This window comes from Salvia splendens, chromosome 13, assembly GCF_004379255.2.
Source record: "Salvia splendens isolate huo1 chromosome 13, SspV2, whole genome shotgun sequence".
Taxonomy (NCBI): Eukaryota; Viridiplantae; Streptophyta; class Magnoliopsida; order Lamiales; family Lamiaceae; genus Salvia; species Salvia splendens.
Window position 1 is genome coordinate 26,724,255 of NC_056044.1, and position 21,968 is coordinate 26,746,222.

General features: G+C 41.1%; 1 protein-coding gene across 1 annotated transcript; it reads right to left on the minus strand.

The window, feature by feature from the left end:
* Positions 1-3,318: 3,318 nt before the first annotated feature.
* On the minus strand, positions 3,319-4,840 carry LOC121760797. The gene is made up of 2 exons (XM_042156414.1): positions 3,482-4,840; positions 3,319-3,354 (listed from the first exon to the last, which is right to left on the minus strand). The coding sequence occupies exons 1-2, from the start codon at positions 4,838-4,840 to the stop codon at positions 3,319-3,321; spliced, it is 1,395 nt and encodes a 464-aa protein (XP_042012348.1).
* Between the last annotated feature and the right edge of the window lie 17,128 nt (positions 4,841-21,968).

Genomic DNA, 21,968 nt, shown 5'->3' on the forward strand with positions numbered 1-21,968 from the left:
TTTTACTACTCATCAAGTAACATTAAATGCATTGTCATGCCCTTCTCGGATAAGCTATCAGAGAATATATTAATTAATTATTATTATATATATATATATATATATATCCTTTTTTTTTTTTTTAATCATTTCATTTGGTGTAGGTACAAACGGCGCAAGCTCGGGGCTCGGATTTAATCGCAGTAAAAGTTACTTATATAAGTAATTTAGCTAATAATATTGTTTCTAATAATATCGGCTTAGCGGGTCGTTACATACTACCCCTCTTAAAAGAAATTTCGTCCCGAAATTTAGGATGTGTTTAAACAAAAAGCTCGGGATATTTCTCCTTCATTTTCTCTTCTAGCTCCCATGTTGCTTCTTCCTGTCCGTGGTTTTTCCACAAAACCTTCACTGTAGTAATCGACTTGTTCCGAAGCTGTTGCACCTTTCGGTCTAGTATTTCTATCGGCTTTTCTTCGTAGCTCAGGTCAGGTTCTAAAGCGATTTCCTCGTGACGAATGACATGCTTCGGGTCGAACACGTACCTCCGAAGTTGGGAGACGTGGAATACGTGGTGCACATTACAAAAATTGGGTGGTAAAGCCAAACGATATGCTACCGGGCCCACTTCTTCCAGAATTTCATAGGGTCCAATAAACCGTGGTTTCAGCTTTCCTCTGAGTCCAAATCTGGTTATCCCTTTGGAAGGAGATACTTTCAAAAAGACTTTCTCTCCGATGTTAAATTTCAAATCCGTTCGACGCTCATCGGCGTAGGATTTTTGTCGGTCTTGCGCTTCCTTGATTCGACTCCGGATTCGTCTCACGATTTCAATCATCTCCGCCACGGATTCTGGGCCTAATACCTTCCTCTCCCCTACTTCGTCCCAATAGAGTGGAGACCGACATTTTCTTCCATATAGTGCCTCATAAGGTGCCATGCCGATGGTGGCTTGATAACTATTATTATAGGCAAACTCTATCAGATGCAAGATGGATTCCCAATTTTCTCCTCTATCGAGTACGACGGCCCTCAACATATCTTCTAGAGTTTGAATTGTCCTCTCGGATTGTCCGTCGGTCTGGGGGTGGAATGCGGTGCTGAAATTTAATCTCGTACCCATTTCCCTTTGCATGCTTTGCCAGAATCTGGATGTAAACTTCGAGTCTCGGTCTGACGTGATTGTCACAGGTACTCCATGCAGACGCACAATTTCCCTTACGTATAACTGTGCTAGCTTCTCGGATCCATACGTGATGGGAATAGGGATGAAATGAGCACTTTTCGTGAGTCGATCAACAATTACCCAAATGGCAGTATTTCCACGCTTGGATCTGGGCAGGCCTGTCACGAAATCCATGGCGATATGTTCCCATTTCCACTGGGGAATTTCCAAGGGTTGTAATTTTCCGTAAGGTCGTTGGTGCAATGCCTTGACTCGCTGGCAAGTTAAACATCTCTCGACAAACATTGCGATGCTTCTTTTCATGCCGTCCCACCAAAATTTTCTTTTTAGATCCTGGTACATTTTTGTGCTTCCCGGATGGGCGGTATACGGAGTGTCATGTGCCTCGATTAATATTTCATTCCTAAGGTCCGGGTTGGCTGGTACACACAGTCTTCCTTCAAAAGTGAGGGCATTGTCCGCCTCTTCCCTATAATTGCTTTGCTCACCGGCTCGCACTTTCATTCGTATTTTCTCCAGAGCTTCGTCGTGTCTTTGGGCGTCAACTATTCGTTTTCTCAGGTCGGGCTGCAGCACCAAAGTTGCGATTTTAGCTTCCACCGTTTCCGGTGCTTGTATTATTTCTATTCTCATCTTGGCGAATTCTTGTATTAGTATTCCCTCCCTGGTGGCTAGACAAGCTTGTGATTGGGACTTTCGACTCAGTGCGTCAGCTACCACATTTGCCTTGCCAGGATGGTAGTTTATGGTGCAATCGTAATCCTTCACCAACTCAAGCCATCTTCTCTGTCGCATGTTTAGATCCTTTTGTTCGAAGAAGTATTTTAGACTCTTGTGGTCAGTGAAAATCTCACATCTAACCCCATATAGGTGGTGTCTCCAAATTTTCAGTGCATGCACTACGGCTGCTAATTCCAGATCGTGAGTGGGGTAGTTCAGTTCGTGGGGTCGGAGTTGTCTCGACGCATAAGCTATCACCTTCCCGTTCTGCATTAGAACGCACCCGAGTCCATTTTTCGAAGCATCTGTGTAGACCACGTAATTTGTTCCTGGTTCTGGCACGGCTAACACGGGGGCGGTGGTTAATTTCTCTTTTAGCAGTTGGAAGCTAGCTTCGCATTCAGGGGTCCACACAAACTTGATGCCCTTTTTGAGTTGTTGCGTCATTGGCCTGGCAATCTTTGAGAACCCTTCGATGAATCTTCTGTAGTAGCCAGCCAGTCCTAGAAAACTCCGAATTTCGTTCGGGTTGGTTGGTGATTTCCAGTTTTGTACGGCCTCTACCTTTGCTGGATCTACCCGAATTCCTTCTGCCGTTACTATGTGTCCAAGAAAATTAACCTCATTGAGCCAAAACTCGCACTTGCTGAATTTAGCATAAAGTCTCTCGGTCCTCAACGTTTCGAGGATAGTTCTTAGATGCTCAGCGTGTTCCGATCTATTCCTCGAGTAGATGAGGACGTCGTCTATGAAGACCAGGACGAATTTGTCGAGATATGGGTGAAATATGCGATTCATCAAATCCATGAACACCGCAGGGGCATTGGTCAATCCAAAAGGCATTACTACGAACTCATAGTGACCGTACCTGGTGCGAAAAGCTGTCTTGGGTACATCTTCGGACCGGATCTTCAGTTGGTGGTACCCGGACCTTAAGTCAATCTTAGAAAATATACTGGCCCCCTTAAGCTGGTCAAATAAATCATCTATCCTTGGCAATGGGTATTTATTCTTGAGTGTCACCTTGTTCAATTCTCGGTAGTCTATGCACATCCTCAACGTTCCATCCTTCTTCTTGACAAAAAGTACAGGAGCTCCCCATGGTGACACGCTGGGTCTGATAAAACCCAGGTCTAAAAGTTCTTGCAGTTGTAGTTTCAGTTCTCCCAGTTCCTTTGGGGCCATTCGGTATGGCGCCTTTGAAATTGGCGCGGCTCCTGGTTCCAAATCGATGGTGAATTCCAGTCGTCTGTCTGGGGGTAACCCGGGCAGCGTGTCAGGAAATACGTCCGGAAATTCACGTACAATATCCACATCCTCAATCTTCTTTTCTTCATTATGTTCTTCGCTTAAGTAGACGAGGTAGGCGGGACACCCTTTTCTCACCAGCGCGGCTGCTTGTAGGACCGAAATTATGGATTTGCGCTTGTTCATAGTGATTCCATGGAGTTCAACTTGCCCTTCTCCTGGAGTTTGAAAGGAAATATGTCTTTCACTGCACTTGATGGTGGCGTGGTTCTTGGCCAACCATTCCATTCCTAGTATAATATCGACATCTTCCATTTTCATGACCCCCAAATTATTAGCAATAACCTTACGTTCTCCGAGCGTGATTTCTAGATTCGAGCACTTTTGTGTGATTTCTATAACTCCTCCTACTGGTGAGGACACCGTTACTCTAGGTTCGGCTGGTTCTGGTGTGAGTTCTAAAGTGCTTACACACGAGGTTGATATGAAGGAGTGCGAGGCACCAGTATCAAACAATAGGACAATAGGTACGTTCAGTAGAGTGCCCATACCTGCCAAATTCCCATGGTTGTTGTTCTGTTGGTTTCGTCCCAATGCATATGCCCTAGCTTGAGTGGAGAGGCTCGGTCGTTGTGGATGCGGGGTCTGGTGGTTCTGGGTGTCTGCATGTAGAGCCCGTAAGTGTTGACGTTGTGCTGGCTGGTTAGTTGGTGCACTCCTTCTCTGGGGTCCATTTTGACAGTTCCTGGCGATATGGCCATACCTTCCACAAGTAAAACAAATCATTTCTCCGGCCCTGCAGATTCCGCTGTGGGGCTTGTTACATTTGGGACAAAGATTGGGCCTTGGTTGAGTGATTCCTGTGGGGTTAAAGATAGGCTGCCTTGCAAAGTTTTGTGGGCGGGGTGGTCCATGCCATGGCTTCTTTTGTCCCCACTGGTTCTGGTTTCCTTCCCACTTCCTTTTGTCCCTTGGGGCCTGGGACGAGGTCTGCAGTGACATATTTGTAGGGTTTGGTGCAGGTCTTTCTTTAGGCAATGCAGCTTCAATGTCTAAGGCCAGTTTTAGAGCTTCGGTATATGGTAGTCCGCCACGGCTAGCCAATGCTACTCTTATTTCGTGCCTCAAGCCAGTACAAAATTTCTCGGACATCTTTTCATCCGTATCTACTTGATCAGCTCCGTACCTGGACAGGTCAAAGAAGGCGCGATCATATTCTGTCACTGACATTCGTCCCTGTTTCAAGTTGTAAAACTCTGTTTCTTTTTGCTTTTTATAGCTCTTAGGGATGTACTTGTCAAAGATTCCTGTCTTGAACTGTTCCCAGGTTAGGTCCTCTAGCTGCTGCGGGGGCATTATCTTTTTGCGAGCCTCCCACCAATAATCTGCTGACCCTGTCAGTTGGAGTGAGGCACAAATCAAGCGCTCATCATCTGTGCATTGCAGTAAGTCAAACAGGCGCTCTAGTGCACGTATCCACAATTCCGCTTCAGCGGGGTCGCCTTTTCCGTCAAATGTTGGCGGCTTCTTTTTCAGAAAGGTGTTAATGACAGTCCTATCCACTGTCGGGGCAAGTGGAGGCGAAAGTGATCGAGGTGGAGATGGTGGCGGAGGGTTTACGTGTTGTCTTTCGGGCTCAGGGTGCGGCCTTCTACCACGTCCTCTTCCTCTTCCTCGGGGTCGCCCAGCTATCCTTGGCGGCATTTTCTATTGATAAAACACTTCCCTATAAGTTACTATGGTTGGAAAGATTTTAAAGATTAGGAGAGTAGAGAACTTCAATTTATTCAAACAATCATTATCAAATTCTGCTAGAGACAGAAAGTAAAACATGTATATATATACATATAAAGTTTATGTACAGGGAAAAAAATTGCCTCCACGGAGGACTTTCGTACAACCATTCTTGGTGTCGCAAAATATCACATCTGTTACTAAACAGATGTTAGTCAAAATAGGTCAAGCCACAGAACACTCACATGAATGTTTCTGTGATGTCAAAATACTATAGCTAGTCAAAACATAAACCAGAACGGTCTCATAACGGATCCGTTTCTGGAGTACACACATATATACAAAGGTGACATCCCTATCTAGTCAACGATCAGGCTGATGTCTCAGTGGCACTCGCACCGGTCCCCGGGTCCTCCTCACCTTCCTCTGGCTCCTCCTCGTCCGAACTCTCATCAAGGCGAATAGCTGACTCAATAGTGCTACCCGGAGGATGTGGTCCACTGGTCACAGTTCCCCAATGGCGTATAGCCCATGCGACGGGTCCACGCTCTAGTGATATAGGCTCGTGGCGACTCGGAATAGTACGACTCGTCGCTCCTGGCAATGCGTCGGGAGATGCCTCAGAGGGAATGGGCAATGGCTGTAGGCGACTGGTACCTACTATGATCTTCTGCTCAACTGACTCATCCCCGTCTGAAAGAGTGGCGGGGGCCTTGCCCCTCCTACACCTCTCGGCTGCTGCAGCTCGTAACTCTCTCGCCTCGGTGCCTTCCGACCCTACTCCCTCTAGGCTCGGTACGGGGTCGGGGCTGACTAGGTAGAGATCCTCCTCATCTCCCAAAGGGAAACGAGATGGTCCAGCCTCAAACTCTCCGCGAGTCCGACGCCTCGGTGGAGAGGGCAGAGGTGGGAGAATCAGGTCGGGCTGCTGAATGACCGGCTCGGGCTGAAGGTCCGCTGGCTGCGGGACCCCTGGGTCTCCTACCGGGGCTAGATCGCCCGGCCGCATATATGGTCCCCTCGGTGCCTGACCATGTAGGATAAAACACGAGTGGATCTCCCCGATGAACTCGGGAAAATCACCAAAAGAGTCGAAGAAAGGGGCTACAGAAAATATATAATCACGGGATCGATCGATGGCAAAGCCTACCCAATCCGAGGGTAGAAGTCTGATAAGTCGCTGTATCCCGTCATAGTGAGTCACTCCAAAGGGGTGCGCTCTCTCCCATAGCCACCTAAACTGTGCTAGAGATATCCCAAGATCCTCTCCTACGAGTATCACAAATGTGACGTACTCAAGGAGAATATCCTCGACTGTAGGATAGACCATCTGCAAAAGAACCTATATCGATCAGCCTCCCCCCCCTCGTATCGCGGTACGTAAATATGCATATAAAACATAAAAAAAAGTAAACGTGATGTGATGCGGATGCTTGATCATTCCTACGAGTCGTATCCAACTATGTTATAATTGGGTACTAGAAGCAGTCCTAAAAGTCACTTCTACGTCCCATCATGCATGTTCACTATAGTTCGAATTACTTGTTATAATGTTTCTGGTATTGTTGCCCAGCTCAGGAAAGAGTTGGCAAATTAACAATTGCTGTTCTGTCAGGGCTATGTATACAAAAAGGAAAAAAATTTTTTTTTTTTTCTATACATAAGTCAGTAAAAATTATACACACTTGCTTTTAAAACAAAATATACTCACTTACCGCTGCTTTGGTTGAGCGTGTTGGGGGTAGGTGCTGGGAGTCTCTTTTGTTAATCGAAAAGCCCAGCGAATCAATGCTAGACCAAGGATTATATGAAAAAGACTCTCGGGTTCAAAGCGAGAAAGAACGCTCTGATACCACTCTGTCACGACCGCAGTTAGCTAAGGATAGCATAACCCGGGAATTCGCGACTAAGGAGGGATTATAAGAAGCGGGGATAGAATTTAGGGGAAATTAAAGCCAAAGCAAAACGAGACGCACATAATAACTTAAATACGGAAATACTTATAACCAAAATACACTCGATCATGTAGAATCGGGTGACCGTTCATACAAGTTCTGATTATCAGAGTAAAGAGTAAGATAGACACTGCCTCTTAACCGGCACAGCGGAAACGAAAGAACGCGGTCCATGTATGGAGACATGAACCTCCGAGAGTTTTGTTCATAGTTATCTACTAGATTACTCTCCACAGCTCTTATCCCTTCCCCTTTCCACGACTCAACCTGCACGTTTAGAAAAAAAAATGCAGGGCTGAGTACAAAAAGTACTCAGTGAACATAATGCCGAAAATTACAAATATACATTTGAAAATATTGTCAAGCCATCATCGCAGTAATACTCGGGGTTTTATTGAAAAGACCCAAGCTTACTAAAATATTCACTTTGGGCCCTTTTTCCTGTACTTAGCCATATCTGATCACCTTGTGCCGTCGAGATGGTGTTCTCGCACGGTCACCTTACATGCATGTGCCGGGAAGGTGGCCACCTTCCTCGGTCACCTGCTCTGCCCAACATGACAGAGGGAGCTTGTGTACACTAGTCCGAGCGGGGACACCACCCTCACTGGGACCCGAATTCGACTTGTATCATCATTCATAATTCACTTGGCCGTAGCCAACAGATAGGCATCATACACAAAACATTTATGGCATGACAACATCATTAAAATCACGAACATGTGTTCTTGTTTTCATAAAATACGGTTTGTATTTTAGTATAAGAAAGCTCACCTTGATCGCTTAGTTTTCTTATCTTGAATTCTTACTCCGACCTTACTTGCGGAGATAACCTTTTTGAAAACAAACAACGTACCAATAAGACTCGAGAAATTCACATACTTATAGGAATGCATGCCCCTACTTTATTTCTTTTATCATTTGCTCACCGTTAGAAAATTTTAGAAACTTGCATATTAATTAAATTGGGAAATTTAATTAATAGCACTTCATTATTAATATTATTACTACTACTACTACTACGAAATTTCTAAACTTACATTATTTGAACTTACATTATTTATTACTAGTTCGTTTGCTAGTTAGATTCCAACCAAAATTTGATATTCTATACTTTACTAATTACTCCTAAAAAAAATAAAACAATTTGGGTCACAACTATTTATTTTAGCTTACTTAACCATTTCATTCTTAGGCCCGGAATAAATTAATTTCGGAATGGACCTCAAATCAATATGCATTACAGCCCCAAGGTCGCTGAATCGGCTCGGAGGCTCCACGTTCCTCGCCGGCCTTGTCCTCGCGATGGATACTTCCTCCCTTGCTACACTCTGCTCCTCGACCGGCTCTTCCCGAGGCTGTAGGTCTGCCGGAGTCGTTTCCTACTCCATGCTCGGCTCATGCCGAGGTTGCAGCTCGGCTGGGACCATGCTCGGCTCTTGCCGAGGTTGTAGCTCGGCTGGGACCATGCTCGGCTCTGGCCGAGGTTTCAGCTTGGCTGGGACCATGCTCGGCTCTGGCCGAGGTTTCAGCTCGGCTGGAACCATGCTCGGCTCTGGCCGAGGTTTCAGCTCGGCTGGGATTGCATCCGACAGCCCTCCCTTCCCTTCCAGCGTCGTTGCCGTTGCGACCCTCATCCCCTCCCCCTTTTTTTTTTTTTATTTAAGTTTTAAATACCTTTATGATAAAAGACTTTGTTAATTTCATTCCAAGATTTCCCAGATTCATGGAACGAAAAGAAAGGATGGGTTTTTGGAGCGTGGGCTGTCATTGTTGACGACGGAGCGCCTAGCTCGCTGCCGGAAGTTCCTCACGGCAGATTTACTGATTGGCTCAAGATGAGTTTCTATATTTATTTTAGAGGTCAACATAGAATTGTTATAAGAGTCACATGCTTTTGGTGTTGTCTAAAGCATCATTAAAAGTCCTATGTTATGTCTATCATTCAATAGCTTGGGGAAAATTCTGGTTTTGGCATGCTACTTGTATGTGTTGGGTGAATTTTGGAGTCCCGGATGTAATATGTGGAAATAAAGGTTACCTAGCATGTTTCCATTTTCATTCTTACTATAATCTGATGTATATGCATAAAAAAAAACTTGGAATTACCTTTTATGTGGGGGAAAAAGAGGTGGTGTTGGATTGGTGACTTGATTCTACAAGTGTGTGTAAATCTTCCTCCTTAGGCTCTGTCCGATGTGGAATTGAAGTAGGAAGAGGAAATAGTATGTGGGGTTTGTGAAGGAATTAAGTGGGGTTGGGAAGGGGTGATTAGGATATGTGATGGTAACGTTTTTCTGGTGAAAGAAAGTGAGGAAATATACTAATCTATAGAAGATGGCAATAAAAGATGGCCACGTAAGCGGTAAATATTCTTGGAGAGAAAGTTCACCATTTGTCAGAGAATGAGAATTTTTTTTTCCATACTTCATTAATGCATTCATAAATGCAGCATTTATTACTTTTACTACTCATCAAGTAACATTAAATGCATTGTCATGCCCTTCTCGGATAAGCTATCAGAGAATATATTAATTAATTATTATTATATATATATATATATATATATCCTTTTTTTTTTTTTTTAATCATTTCATTTGGTGTAGGTACAAACGGCGCAAGCTCGGGGCTCGGATTTAATCGCAGTAAAAGTTACTTATATAAGTAATTTAGCTAATAATATTGTTTCTAATAATATCGGCTTAGCGGGTCGTTACAACTAAGGGCGCAGAGTATAGCGCGAACGATGCCCATCGTCCGCCTCATTGCGGCCTACGCGAACGATGGCCGCGGACAATAGGCCATCGTCCGCGCCATCGTCCGGCCCACTGTGGGCTACGCGGAAGATCGACGCGGACGATGGCACGCGGTTTCGTTTTTTATAAATAGAGTTCATCCGATTTCACCCGGTTGACCTCAACCGGACGTACGTGGATGAAGGGAGTTCCGGCACACCGGTGTCCTCCCGGCGTCTTCCCGGCGTCAAGGCTGTGAAGGCCAAGGGGAAGGCGGCCGTGACCTCATCCTCGACCGCTGCAATCCCATCTCCGTTCCCGGAAACGCTCCCGACCCAGACGACCACCGCGTTTGAGTCGTTGGCAACAGCGTCGATGGCGAGGACGTTATTGCAGACGCACAAGGCCCTCAAGAAGTGTACCGACCACCGACGAAGCCGAATATCTCCGGGCGTTAATCAATGAGCTGCGTCGGAAGTTGGGAATTGCACCGACTTAGTTGTTTTTTTATTGTAAGTTGAATGGTGTAACTTTTTTTTATTAATGCGTCGCCATTTTTTATTTAGACGTTTTTTATTTACTCGTTACTTGTTATTTGAAAACATTTAAATTAATTAAACAAAATAATAAAATGATGATGTGGCGCGCGCACCACTACAGGTGGGGGGAGGAGGATAAAACTGATGGCGTGGCGCGCCTTAGGGCGCCCCACTGCTGATGCCCTTAGAGACCGTAAGATCTTTAGAAATCTAGTGGTTCATAATTTGTCATGTGTAATTTCGTTTTTTTATTATTTAAATTTAAAAAGATGAGAAAAACTATCAAATTTAAGATTTTGGATTAGAATGTCAATATGATGTCTTGAATATGTCAACAAAGTTTCGAATTGACATTTTATGCATATTATGTTGACATATTATGATAGCTACATTGACACTAAACTGATTGGAAAAAATACGAAAATTGATTTTGTTTTTAAATTTTGACCTCAAAATATATGCAAGTGAGATCTCGTTAAAACCCTTATAAAATTATCTTTAATTGGATATATGTTGTGTGCAAAAATAATTTAAATTGTGATATTATATGCATTTAAAGTTTTGTGATTTTTTTAAAAGTTAGTTATAACTAATTTGATATTAATTGACATTAATACCCTTATTTATATTTTTTTGTATAATGTATGAATATTCCGAGTTGAATGATCATGGCTTTTGATTTAAGAATCTAATGCATATCACTTAGTTGTACTTAACAATTTAAAAAGGAGTTAGCAATTTAATACACCCGTTATTGCATCTATGGGAGAACCATCTTTGAAATAATTGAGATAAAACGTTTTAGATCATCACTACCTCACTAGGATCACACATTCACATTTCTTTCAAACTTTAAATCAAATAATTGAGATAAAACGTTTTAGATCATCACTACCTCAGTAGGGTCACACATTCACATTTCTTTCAAACTTTAAATAATATAGCAAATATCTACAACTCATACTCTATATCATAGTACTATCTTAATTCGATTTTTGTATTTCTATCTTTTTTGTACTATTATTCTCTAACTAATAGTACTCACTTCATCCCATAATAGATGTCACACTTTCCTTTTTAGTTTGTCCCACAAAAGATGTCATATTTTCTTTTACAGAAAAAAACTCCCTCCCACATTAATATAAATAAAATATTTTATCTCTCCACATAACACACAAAACAACATCTCCTAAAATCTTGTGTCAATTCTCAAGTGTGCCATTTATTATGAGACGGAAGGAGTAGTATACTCTAACATCCATGTTTATTGATTCAGGGGACATTTTAAGAAACATGAACAATAACTATTAGAAAAAATTAGTAGAATTTAAATCTCACTTTTATACATTTAGTTTATAATAAAATATGAACGTACATTTAGTTTATAATAAAACGTGAGGGTAATAATTAAACAAAGTGCGTGGTTCACTTACCCAAAACGAAAAAAAAGTAATATGGGTAATTTATTATTGATCATATTTGGAACTAATTAATAAAATGTGAGGGTAATAATTAAACAAAGCGCGTGGTTCACTTACCCAAAACGAAAAAAGTAATATGGGTAATTTATTATTGATCATATTTGGAACTAAACAAAACGAAAAATCCCCCCTCCCCACCCACCCAACGGTGTGATCTAGATGACCTGCCGCTGGACGCACCGCACCATTATCCACAACTAGTCTCCAATCATTTGGCCAGTCTTGTACTGGGTCCAGCCCCGCACTCACCTCCCGCAAAGGGTCAGGATCGGCCCACACAGTCAATCCACGTGCTCTGATCCCATTAACGATATATTGCGGTAGTGGTGTTTTATGGCCGGACATAATATGACTAAATACTACTCGTATTCTTTGCATTAAATCTTGGACAATAAATAACAATTAGTACAAAATTTGTGATGAATATGCATGTTCACATCTGAAGGTTCTACGCTGAAACCATTGATTATTGCTAAGAACATCCGCAGCGGTGAGTGGACACCCGTCCTTCCGTCCGTGCCAGCGGCGTAGCACCACCTGCTTGCCGCTACGCTCTTGTCGCTGGCGCGACGCTGCTCGATGCATCGAGCACGTCCGTGCCAGCGAGCAGCTGACGTGGTGCGTTCTGATTGGCTAACGGTATTTCCGTTGGAAATTCATTTTTTTTAAAAAAAATCAAAAATAATACCAAAAATTTAAAAATATATATATATTTTCAGATTCCCAAAAATATGGCCGTTTTTTTACCGTTTTTCTGGAATTTTTTTGATTTTTTTGATTTTTTTATTCCCAAAATCATCTATAAATACACACATTTATCATCCATTTTTCACATCAAATCATCTCTTATTCATCTCTCATTCAAATTTTTCATACAACTTATCTAAATCTCCATCTCTCACTCAAACCCTCTCAAATGGATTTCACCAATCTCATTGCGGAAGCGGAGCGCGAAGAACACGAATACTATGAACAATATCGTGCCGCCTATAAAGCCTATGTCACCGCGAATACACCCGCCCCTCCTCCTCGACCAACTAGATCAACTCGCCGCTACATCTATCGTGACCGGGAGGGAGTCAACGAAAGGCTCGTTGCCGACTATTTTTCCGACCAGCCGCGGTTTCCGGAAGATTACTTTCGGCGCCGTTTTCCCATGTCAAAACTCTTGTTTATGCGTATTGTCAGCACATTATCCGCCCGTGTTGAATACTTTCAAACAAGTACAGACGCAACCGGTCGGCAAAGTCTTTCGGCGTTGCAGAAGTGTACGTGTGCCATCCAACAACTTGCTACTAAGCAAACGGATGACCTCTTCGACGAGTATTTGCATGTCGGTGAGTCAACTGAAAACATTTGCCTTAAAAATTTTTGCGTCGACGTTCGTTCAGCTTTCGGTGAGGAATTCCTTCGGGCAACCTGTCACGACCGCATTTTCTAAGGATAGAAAACACGGTTGATGGCGACTAGGGGAGGATTAAAGAAGCGGGGAAGAAAGGGGAAAACACAAATCGACCATAGCTCGAAACAAATGGGAATAGCTCGAAATAAAATCAGAGTTTTGAACAAAATAGACTTGAGTCTTTTAAGATGCACAACGGAAGCAAATGAACGCGGTTCCATGTATGAAGACATGAACCTCCGAGAGTCAAAATCTGACTGAATTAAATGTCTTGTCTCAATAGCACTTCCTCCACCACTTCGCTACTCAACCTGCACATTTAGAAATATATGCAGGGCTGAGTACAAAAAGTACTCAGTGAACACATTGCCAAAAATTACACATATACATTTGAAAATATTGTCAAGCCATCATCACAGTAACACTCGGGGTGTTGTTGAAAAGACCCGAGCTTACTAAAAATATCACATTGGACTACAGTCCCTTTTTCCTGTACTTAGCCATATCTGATCACATTGTGCCGTTGAGATGGTGTTCTCACACGGTCACCTTCTCTGCCCAACATGTCAGAGGTTTCCATGTGCCGGGAAGGTGGCCACCTTCCTCGGTCACCTTCTCTGCCGTTCACGGTCAGAGGTTCCCAGTAGGGACACCACCCTACCAGGACTCAAAATCGAATCGATTCACATATATCATCATTCATAAGTCACTTGGCCTTAGCCAAACAGATAGGCATCATACACAAAACATTTATGGCAAGACAACATCGTTTGCATAAATAACAAATATAACTTCACATTTTCACATTTTCATCCACATTAGTATGTAGGATAGAAAAGTTCACCTCGTGCGTTTAAATTCCACAGCTTGAATTTATTTACACCTTCCATCACTTGCTCGTAGAGATAGCCTTTAACTTTGAAAGTAATGACATATACTTAATCAGACTCAAGGAAAACATATACTTAAAATGCATGCATCCTATATGTGTTTTTCGTTTTATTCTTTGTTCTTTCTTAGAGACATTATAAAATTCTTTTACAGTAATTAAATCAGAGATGCATTAAGTACTTACTTTCCGTTTTTCAATTTACGTGTCGCCTGATGCCGCACGTTCCGAAAATCCTACACCCTCGGGCCCCATTATACTCTTGGCTGAAGTCGCAATTAATTACATCTTGGGACTTAATCAACCGGTAATTATTAAATTACTCCAATCAGTTCTTATTTTTTTCCAGCCCAACACGAATATTTAAATCTTTCAACGCAAACTATTTTTTTTTTGCTCAAAACATTTCTCGGCTCATTCTATCGATCAACAAATATGGTCCAAGTCCTTCCATTACTTAATTTGACAAAGGAGTCCAACAATTAAACAAGAGCAGCATATATTCACACCCAAAATCACATCTTCTTTCCTAACTCGGTGCCCTCCCCCAAAATTTCTCCTCCTACTCTTCCAGCGGCGCCTCTATCGGTTTCGCGGCGGCCGCGGCGTCGCCACCGGCTGCATCTTGCGCTCCTCTCCGTCCAAAATCTCCCTCACCTCTCTTCTATCTAAAATAGGAAATCTCAATTCAAGGGACCCAACCCCTCTCTTTCTTCTCACTTCGACCTGCAACCGTCGTCTTTCTGATGTGCCGCCAACGGCCAGTGCTCGACTTGTGGGCTGTGGCTATCGCCTGTCACTGCTGCAGCACTGTCGTTCACCTCGTCCGTGCTCGGCCTCTCCTCTCATGACGGCGTGGAATTCCCATCGCCGACGTGACGTTTTCCCCAGCCCTACCGTCGCTGTCCTTTTGCTGGTCGTGCGGCGATGCCGACCCAACCCGCATGTCTACTCATCCCAATCTCAAAGCTAAGTTATTTTACTACCTCTTCGTATTCTACATGGTTCCAAAGGCCTCAATTTGCGATTGTGTTCAAGAATTAAAGTTTATGTTACGCTCAAAAATTAATCTTGATACTACTATTGGTTTAAGATAGTGCTTTATTTGTGATATTCCAATTTGATGAAAAGGAGTTAAAAGAATTGTTGGTTGTATGTTTACGAAGGTCACTATTTTAGTATGAAATTTGTATGTTTAATGGCAATATATGAATCTGGTGTGGGGAAAAAGTTACCTGCTTGCTGATAATCATGCTTGCTTTGTTGCTCAAGGTTGTCTGCGAAAGTGATTGTAGATTGTACATGAGGTGGAAACTTTAGGATTAAATTTATGGTAGTTAAGCAGGAGGTGGAGCAGAGTATTCAAGCAGGAGGTGGAGCACAACGGTGGATTTGAAAAGATTGGCGGTGGATACTTTGGGCTCCAAGAAAGGAATTATTTTAGTGAATTGGGTTTTTCAAGAATGGGCTCCGAGCTGAAGTATTTTTTTTTTCTTAATTTGAGCCCACGATGGTTTTAAGTTAAGCCCACTATGCTTTATTTCTTAGATTTAAATTCTTTTCATCAAATTTGACAATTAATACTTTGATGCATAATTTAAGATTCCTCTTGATTTGTTGTGAACATTAAATACTCTTTCGATTAGCTACCCATTCAATGTCCTTTTAAGATCACCTAAGAAGATAAGAAAAGTCGGGATGTTACATTCTACCCACCTTACAAAAAATTTCGTCCCGAAATTTGGGATTAATTGGGCAGCACAGAGAGCTAATGTTATTGTTCTCGTTTCTTTGATGATTTCATAAGCTCCAATAAATCGTGGCCTTAACGTACCCTTGAACAAATACCTTTTCTTGTACTTTATTTGTCAACTCAGATCGGCAAGCATCAGCTTAAGATTTGGTGTCAGTTTGTGCTTCCTTGATCCTAACACGTATTCTCTGTATGACATCAACATTTCATTTATCGCGTTTCGTGTTAACATTTATCTTTCACCAACTTCGTGTCAGGACCTCATTGGTAGGTTATACAAATAAGTTTTTCAAGAAGCGTGGAAACTATAATGGCCTCTTCACCTCCACTCAAGATAAGAAAAGAAAAAAAAACTGCAATGGTCTTAACCATACTCTTAGAATTCAAAATTTTTTTCTTATTAGGAGGTTCCTAGATGGAAGAAGTTGAAAAGAAGAAAAAAAAAGGATATAATGATAGTAGATTTCCATAATTAGTGCCGACAACATAATCTCCAGGGTTTGTTAAATTTAAAAGTCCTAAGTATCATTCGATGACATCTTTAACATAGCAATTGAATGATTTGTCGCCAGTGGATATGAAAAGCAAGAAATTGCTGAAATGATGAGGAATTTAATCCTCGTGAAACGAAGCCAAATCAATAAATTCTCGAAGTTTATAGGTAATTTAAGGGGACAACTCATAAAGAAGACAACTAGTGTAAACTAGTTAAGGAAGGAAACAAACTGCTAGATTTAAACTTGGAGCTGTAGAGAAGCTTGAAGCATGAGAAACGTATTGTAGTGGAATTGAGAAGGGGGACTACTCTTGCAATAAAAGAGTTTGCCATCAATTCGTGTTTTTAAAAGAAAAAGACGAACATGTGAATTAAAGGTCTTGAAAAATAATATATCAAGCTTGAAAGAGAACAATCATCTTACAAATATGATCATTCTAAAGGCCATAAGTTATACAGGTCTCGGGATAGAATATGGTAGTAGGAATGCATCGGATTAAAATATTACTTCACCCCAAATGAATCAAGGGGAAAGCAACAGTCAATCAAGGGTGTCCAAAAATATGAGGGTAGGTTATTTTATGTAAACTGGAGATGGGTCACAAATTGAAACTAGAAAAAAGTGGTGACTGCTTATGGACATGAGTCATTTCAAATGAATCAAGTGAACAGGTATGATAAATGCACCAAGTCAAGATGGCACCCGGAAAAATTTTCGGGCAAAGGTGCAAATAGTTGATCGAAAATTCTTTAGGGAATGAGCAAACAAATAGCACTCTCACCTTGAAGGAAAATTATGTGTAACGGACAACAATGAGCTTAGAAATAAAATCATGAGTTAGACACACTATAAACTTTACACCACCCACCCTAGAAGAATCAAGATTTACCCATGGTACGATTGAGAAATCTAGTGGGATGGTACGAAGCATCCCTATTCTTGGAAAAAGGTGTAACAAAGGACTTTGTGGCATGTTTGCCCAAACTCAATTTAAGAATTATTGTTATGTGGGTAATCATTGATTATCACATCAAATTGAGATCCAGGATCACCTCGAGACTTTGAAAAGCTTTCAGAAGGAACTAGGCACTATACTAAATTTTAACACAACATTTCACTCAGAAACAGACAAACAATCAGAAAGAACACTTCAAACCTAGAGGTTATGCTAAGAGCAATCATGTATGGTAGAGGAAACAGTCGGGAATCTGTCTTGCCCCTTGGAAAATAAAAACTCGCATACAACAACAGTAATCAGGCGACCATTTATTCGGCACTATACGTGGCACTATATTGGAAGAAGTACAATTCACCACTTTGCTAGGCAGAGGTAAAAATTGTTGGCTAAAATCATTCTCGTAATAAACAAGGGCATTCATCGTCTTTTGTCTCTTTTGAGCCTGATAAAGAAAATCTTCGGAACTTACTTCACAACTATGTCTGACGACCATAGTTGAAAATCGTGGCTCCATAGTGGTCTTGGCATGTCATAACGATCATTCTTGAAACACATTATTTTTCTTTTTATTACGCAAGACTAAATTTCTTTAACTAGATCGAAATCATATTCTCTGACCATGTACGGATACATCATTCAATTGAATTGAAGATATTATCTTTTGTTATGACTAGATTGTCAACAAGGATTGTGATCAACCCAGGTTATTTACTTTTATTAGGACATAGAAGAGATATACCTAGTTCCTGTCATTTTGTGAAAATATCGTTCATTCCTAGCTCAAACGTTTTTCTCATGATTAACTTTTATTTAGATCGCTTACTTTTCTCATCCTAGCTCGGGAAAGCGAGAAATGTTTATAATTTGTTCGTCTATGTTCGAGTCCATACTATGTTCTTAGAGGGAACGTATAGCTTAATATTCTTAGTTCTTGGAAATACCTTACATGCAATGTGATTCATGAATTTACTCGAAAAGGCATATTCTTTCAAAAAAAAAATCCTTTAACTTTTCATAATCGAGAAAAAAAAATTCCCTTTTTGTAATAATTTGCACAGTTCACTACATCTACTTAAAAGAAAATGATACGTTTTCCCTTCATCATTTAAAGTCTTTACTCGATAAAAATGTATCAACTATTTCCTCAAAGCCTTTACTTGATAAAGAAACATCATCTCCTTTCTCAAAATTCCCAAACTCTTTCTTGAATGAAACAAATTACTCTTTTCTTTATAACTCACACTTTCAACTATTTCTTTCGAGTCTCTACTCGATAAAACTCGTCACCTCTTTCTCTAAAATCTCATACTTTCATTCGTTCAATTGAAATATCTGAACAAGTTACTTTCTCCTTTCAAACTTTCTGACCATCTCTACTTTGCTTTTAAAAGAAAGAAAAGTTTACCTTTTTCCACGTTGAGCGCGATGGGTGGGAGTGCTGAGTGTTTGTTGGCCAAATAAATATAGTCTAGTCAAACAAGTCTAGACTGATAACTAAAAGGAAACTCTCAGGTTTAGAGCGAGAAAGAATGCTCTGATACCACTCTGTCACGACCGCATTTTCTAAGGATAGAAAACACGGTTGATGGCGACTAGGGGAGGATTAAAGAAGCGGGGAAGAAAGGGGAAAACACAAATCGACCATAGCTCGAAACAAATGGGAATAGCTCGAAATAAAATCAGAGTTTTGAACAAAATAGACTTGAGTCTTTTAAGATGCACAACGGAAGCAAATGAACGCGGTTCCATGTATGAAGACATGAACCTCCGAGAGTCAAAATCTGACTGAATTAAATGTCTTGTCTCAATAGCACTTCCTCCACCACTTCGCTACTCAACCTGCACATTTAGAAATATATGCAGGGCTGAGTACAAAAAGTACTCAGTGAACACATTGCCAAAAATTACACATATACATTTGAAAATATTGTCAAGCCATCATCACAGTAACACTCGGGGTGTTGTTGAAAAGACCCGAGCTTACTAAAAATATCACATTGGACTACAGTCCCTTTTTCCTGTACTTAGCCATATCTGATCACATTGTGCCGTTGAGATGGTGTTCTCACACGGTCACCTTCTCTGCCCAACATGTCAGAGGTTTCCATGTGCCGGGAAGGTGGCCACCTTCCTCGGTCACCTTCTCTGCCGTTCACGGTCAGAGGTTCCCAGTAGGGACACCACCCTACCAGGACTCAAAATCGAATCGATTCACATATATCATCATTCATAAGTCACTTGGCCTTAGCCAAACAGATAGGCATCATACACAAAACATTTATGGCAAGACAACATCGTTTGCATAAATAACAAATATAACTTCACATTTTCACATTTTCATCCACATTAGTATGTAGGATAGAAAAGTTCACCTCGTGCGTTTAAATTCCACAGCTTGAATTTATTTACACCTTCCATCACTTGCTCGTAGAGATAGCCTTTAACTTTGAAAGTAATGACATATACTTAATCAGACTCAAGGAAAACATATACTTAAAATGCATGCATCCTATATGTGTTTTTCGTTTTATTCTTTGTTCTTTCTTAGAGACATTATAAAATTCTTTTACAGTAATTAAATCAGAGATGCATTAAGTACTTACTTTCCGTTTTTCAATTTACGTGTCGCCTGATGCCGCACGTTCCGAAAATCCTACACCCTCGGGCCCCATTATACTCTTGGCTGAAGTCGCAATTAATTACATCTTGGGACTTAATCAACCGGTAATTATTAAATTACTCCAATCAGTTCTTATTTTTTTCCAGCCCAACACGAATATTTAAATCTTTCAACGCAAACTATTTTTTTTTTGCTCAAAACATTTCTCGGCTCATTCTATCGATCAACAAATATGGTCCAAGTCCTTCCATTACTTAATTTGACAAAGGAGTCCAACAATTAAACAAGAGCAGCATATATTCACACCCAAAATCACATCTTCTTTCCTAACTCGGTGCCCTCCCCCAAAATTTCTCCTCCTACTCTTCCAGCGGCGCCTCTATCGGTTTCGCGGCGGCCGCGGCGTCGCCACCGGCTGCATCTTGCGCTCCTCTCCGTCCAAAATCTCCCTCACCTCTCTTCTATCTAAAATAGGAAATCTCAATTCAAGGGACCCAACCCCTCTCTTTCTTCTCACTTCGACCTGCAACCGTCGTCTTTCTGATGTGCCGCCAACGGCCAGTGCTCGACTTGTGGGCTGTGGCTATCGCCTGTCACTGCTGCAGCACTGTCGTTCACCTCGTCCGTGCTCGGCCTCTCCTCTCATGACGGCGTGGAATTCCCATCGCCGACGTGACGTTTTCCCCAGCCCTACCGTCGCTGTCCTTTTGCTGGTCGTGCGGCGATGCCGACCCAACCCGCATGTCTACTCATCCCAATCTCAAAGCTAAGTTATTTTACTACCTCTTCGTATTCTACATGGTTCCAAAGGCCTCAATTTGCGATTGTGTTCAAGAATTAAAGTTTATGTTACGCTCAAAAATTAATCTTGATACTACTATTGGTTTAAGATAGTGCTTTATTTGTGATATTCCAATTTGATGAAAAGGAGTTAAAAGAATTGTTGGTTGTATGTTTACGAAGGTCACTATTTTAGTATGAAATTTGTATGTTTAATGGCAATATATGAATCTGGTGTGGGGAAAAAGTTACCTGCTTGCTGATAATCATGCTTGCTTTGTTGCTCAAGGTTGTCTGCGAAAGTGATTGTAGATTGTACATGAGGTGGAAACTTTAGGATTAAATTTATGGTAGTTAAGCAGGAGGTGGAGCAGAGTATTCAAGCAGGAGGTGGAGCACAACGGTGGATTTGAAAAGATTGGCGGTGGATACTTTGGGCTCCAAGAAAGGAATTATTTTAGTGAATTGGGTTTTTCAAGAATGGGCTCCGAGCTGAAGTATTTTTTTTTTCTTAATTTGAGCCCACGATGGTTTTAAGTTAAGCCCACTATGCTTTATTTCTTAGATTTAAATTCTTTTCATCAAATTTGACAATTAATACTTTGATGCATAATTTAAGATTCCTCTTGATTTGTTGTGAACATTAAATACTCTTTCGATTAGCTACCCATTCAATGTCCTTTTAAGATCACCTAAGAAGATAAGAAAAGTCGGGATGTTACATTCTACCCACCTTACAAAAAATTTCGTCCCGAAATTTGGGATTAATTGGGCAGCACAGAGAGCTAATGTTATTGTTCTCGTTTCTTTGATGATTTCATAAGCTCCAATAAATCGTGGCCTTAACGTACCCTTGAACAAATACCTTTTCTTGTACTTTATTTGTCAACTCAGATCGGCAAGCATCAGCTTAAGATTTGGTGTCAGTTTGTGCTTCCTTGATCCTAACACGTATTCTCTGTATGACATCAACATTTCATTTATCGCGTTTCGTGTTAACATTTATCTTTCACCAACTTCGTGTCAGGACCTCATTGGTAGGTTATACAAATAAGTTTTTCAAGAAGCGTGGAAACTATAATGGCCTCTTCACCTCCACTCAAGATAAGAAAAGAAAAAAAAACTGCAATGGTCTTAACCATACTCTTAGAATTCAAAATTTTTTTCTTATTAGGAGGTTCCTAGATGGAAGAAGTTGAAAAGAAGAAAAAAAAAAGGATATAATGATAGTAGATTTCCATAATTAGTGCCGACAACATAATCTCCAGGGTTTGTTAAATTTAAAAGTCCTAAGTATCATTCGATGACATCTTTAACATAGCAATTGAATGATTTGTCGCCAGTGGATATGAAAAGCAAGAAATTGCTGAAATGATGAGGAATTTAATCCTCGTGAAACGAAGCCAAATCAATAAATTCTCGAAGTTTATAGGTAATTTAAGGGGACAACTCATAAAGAAGACAACTAGTGTAAACTAGTTAAGGAAGG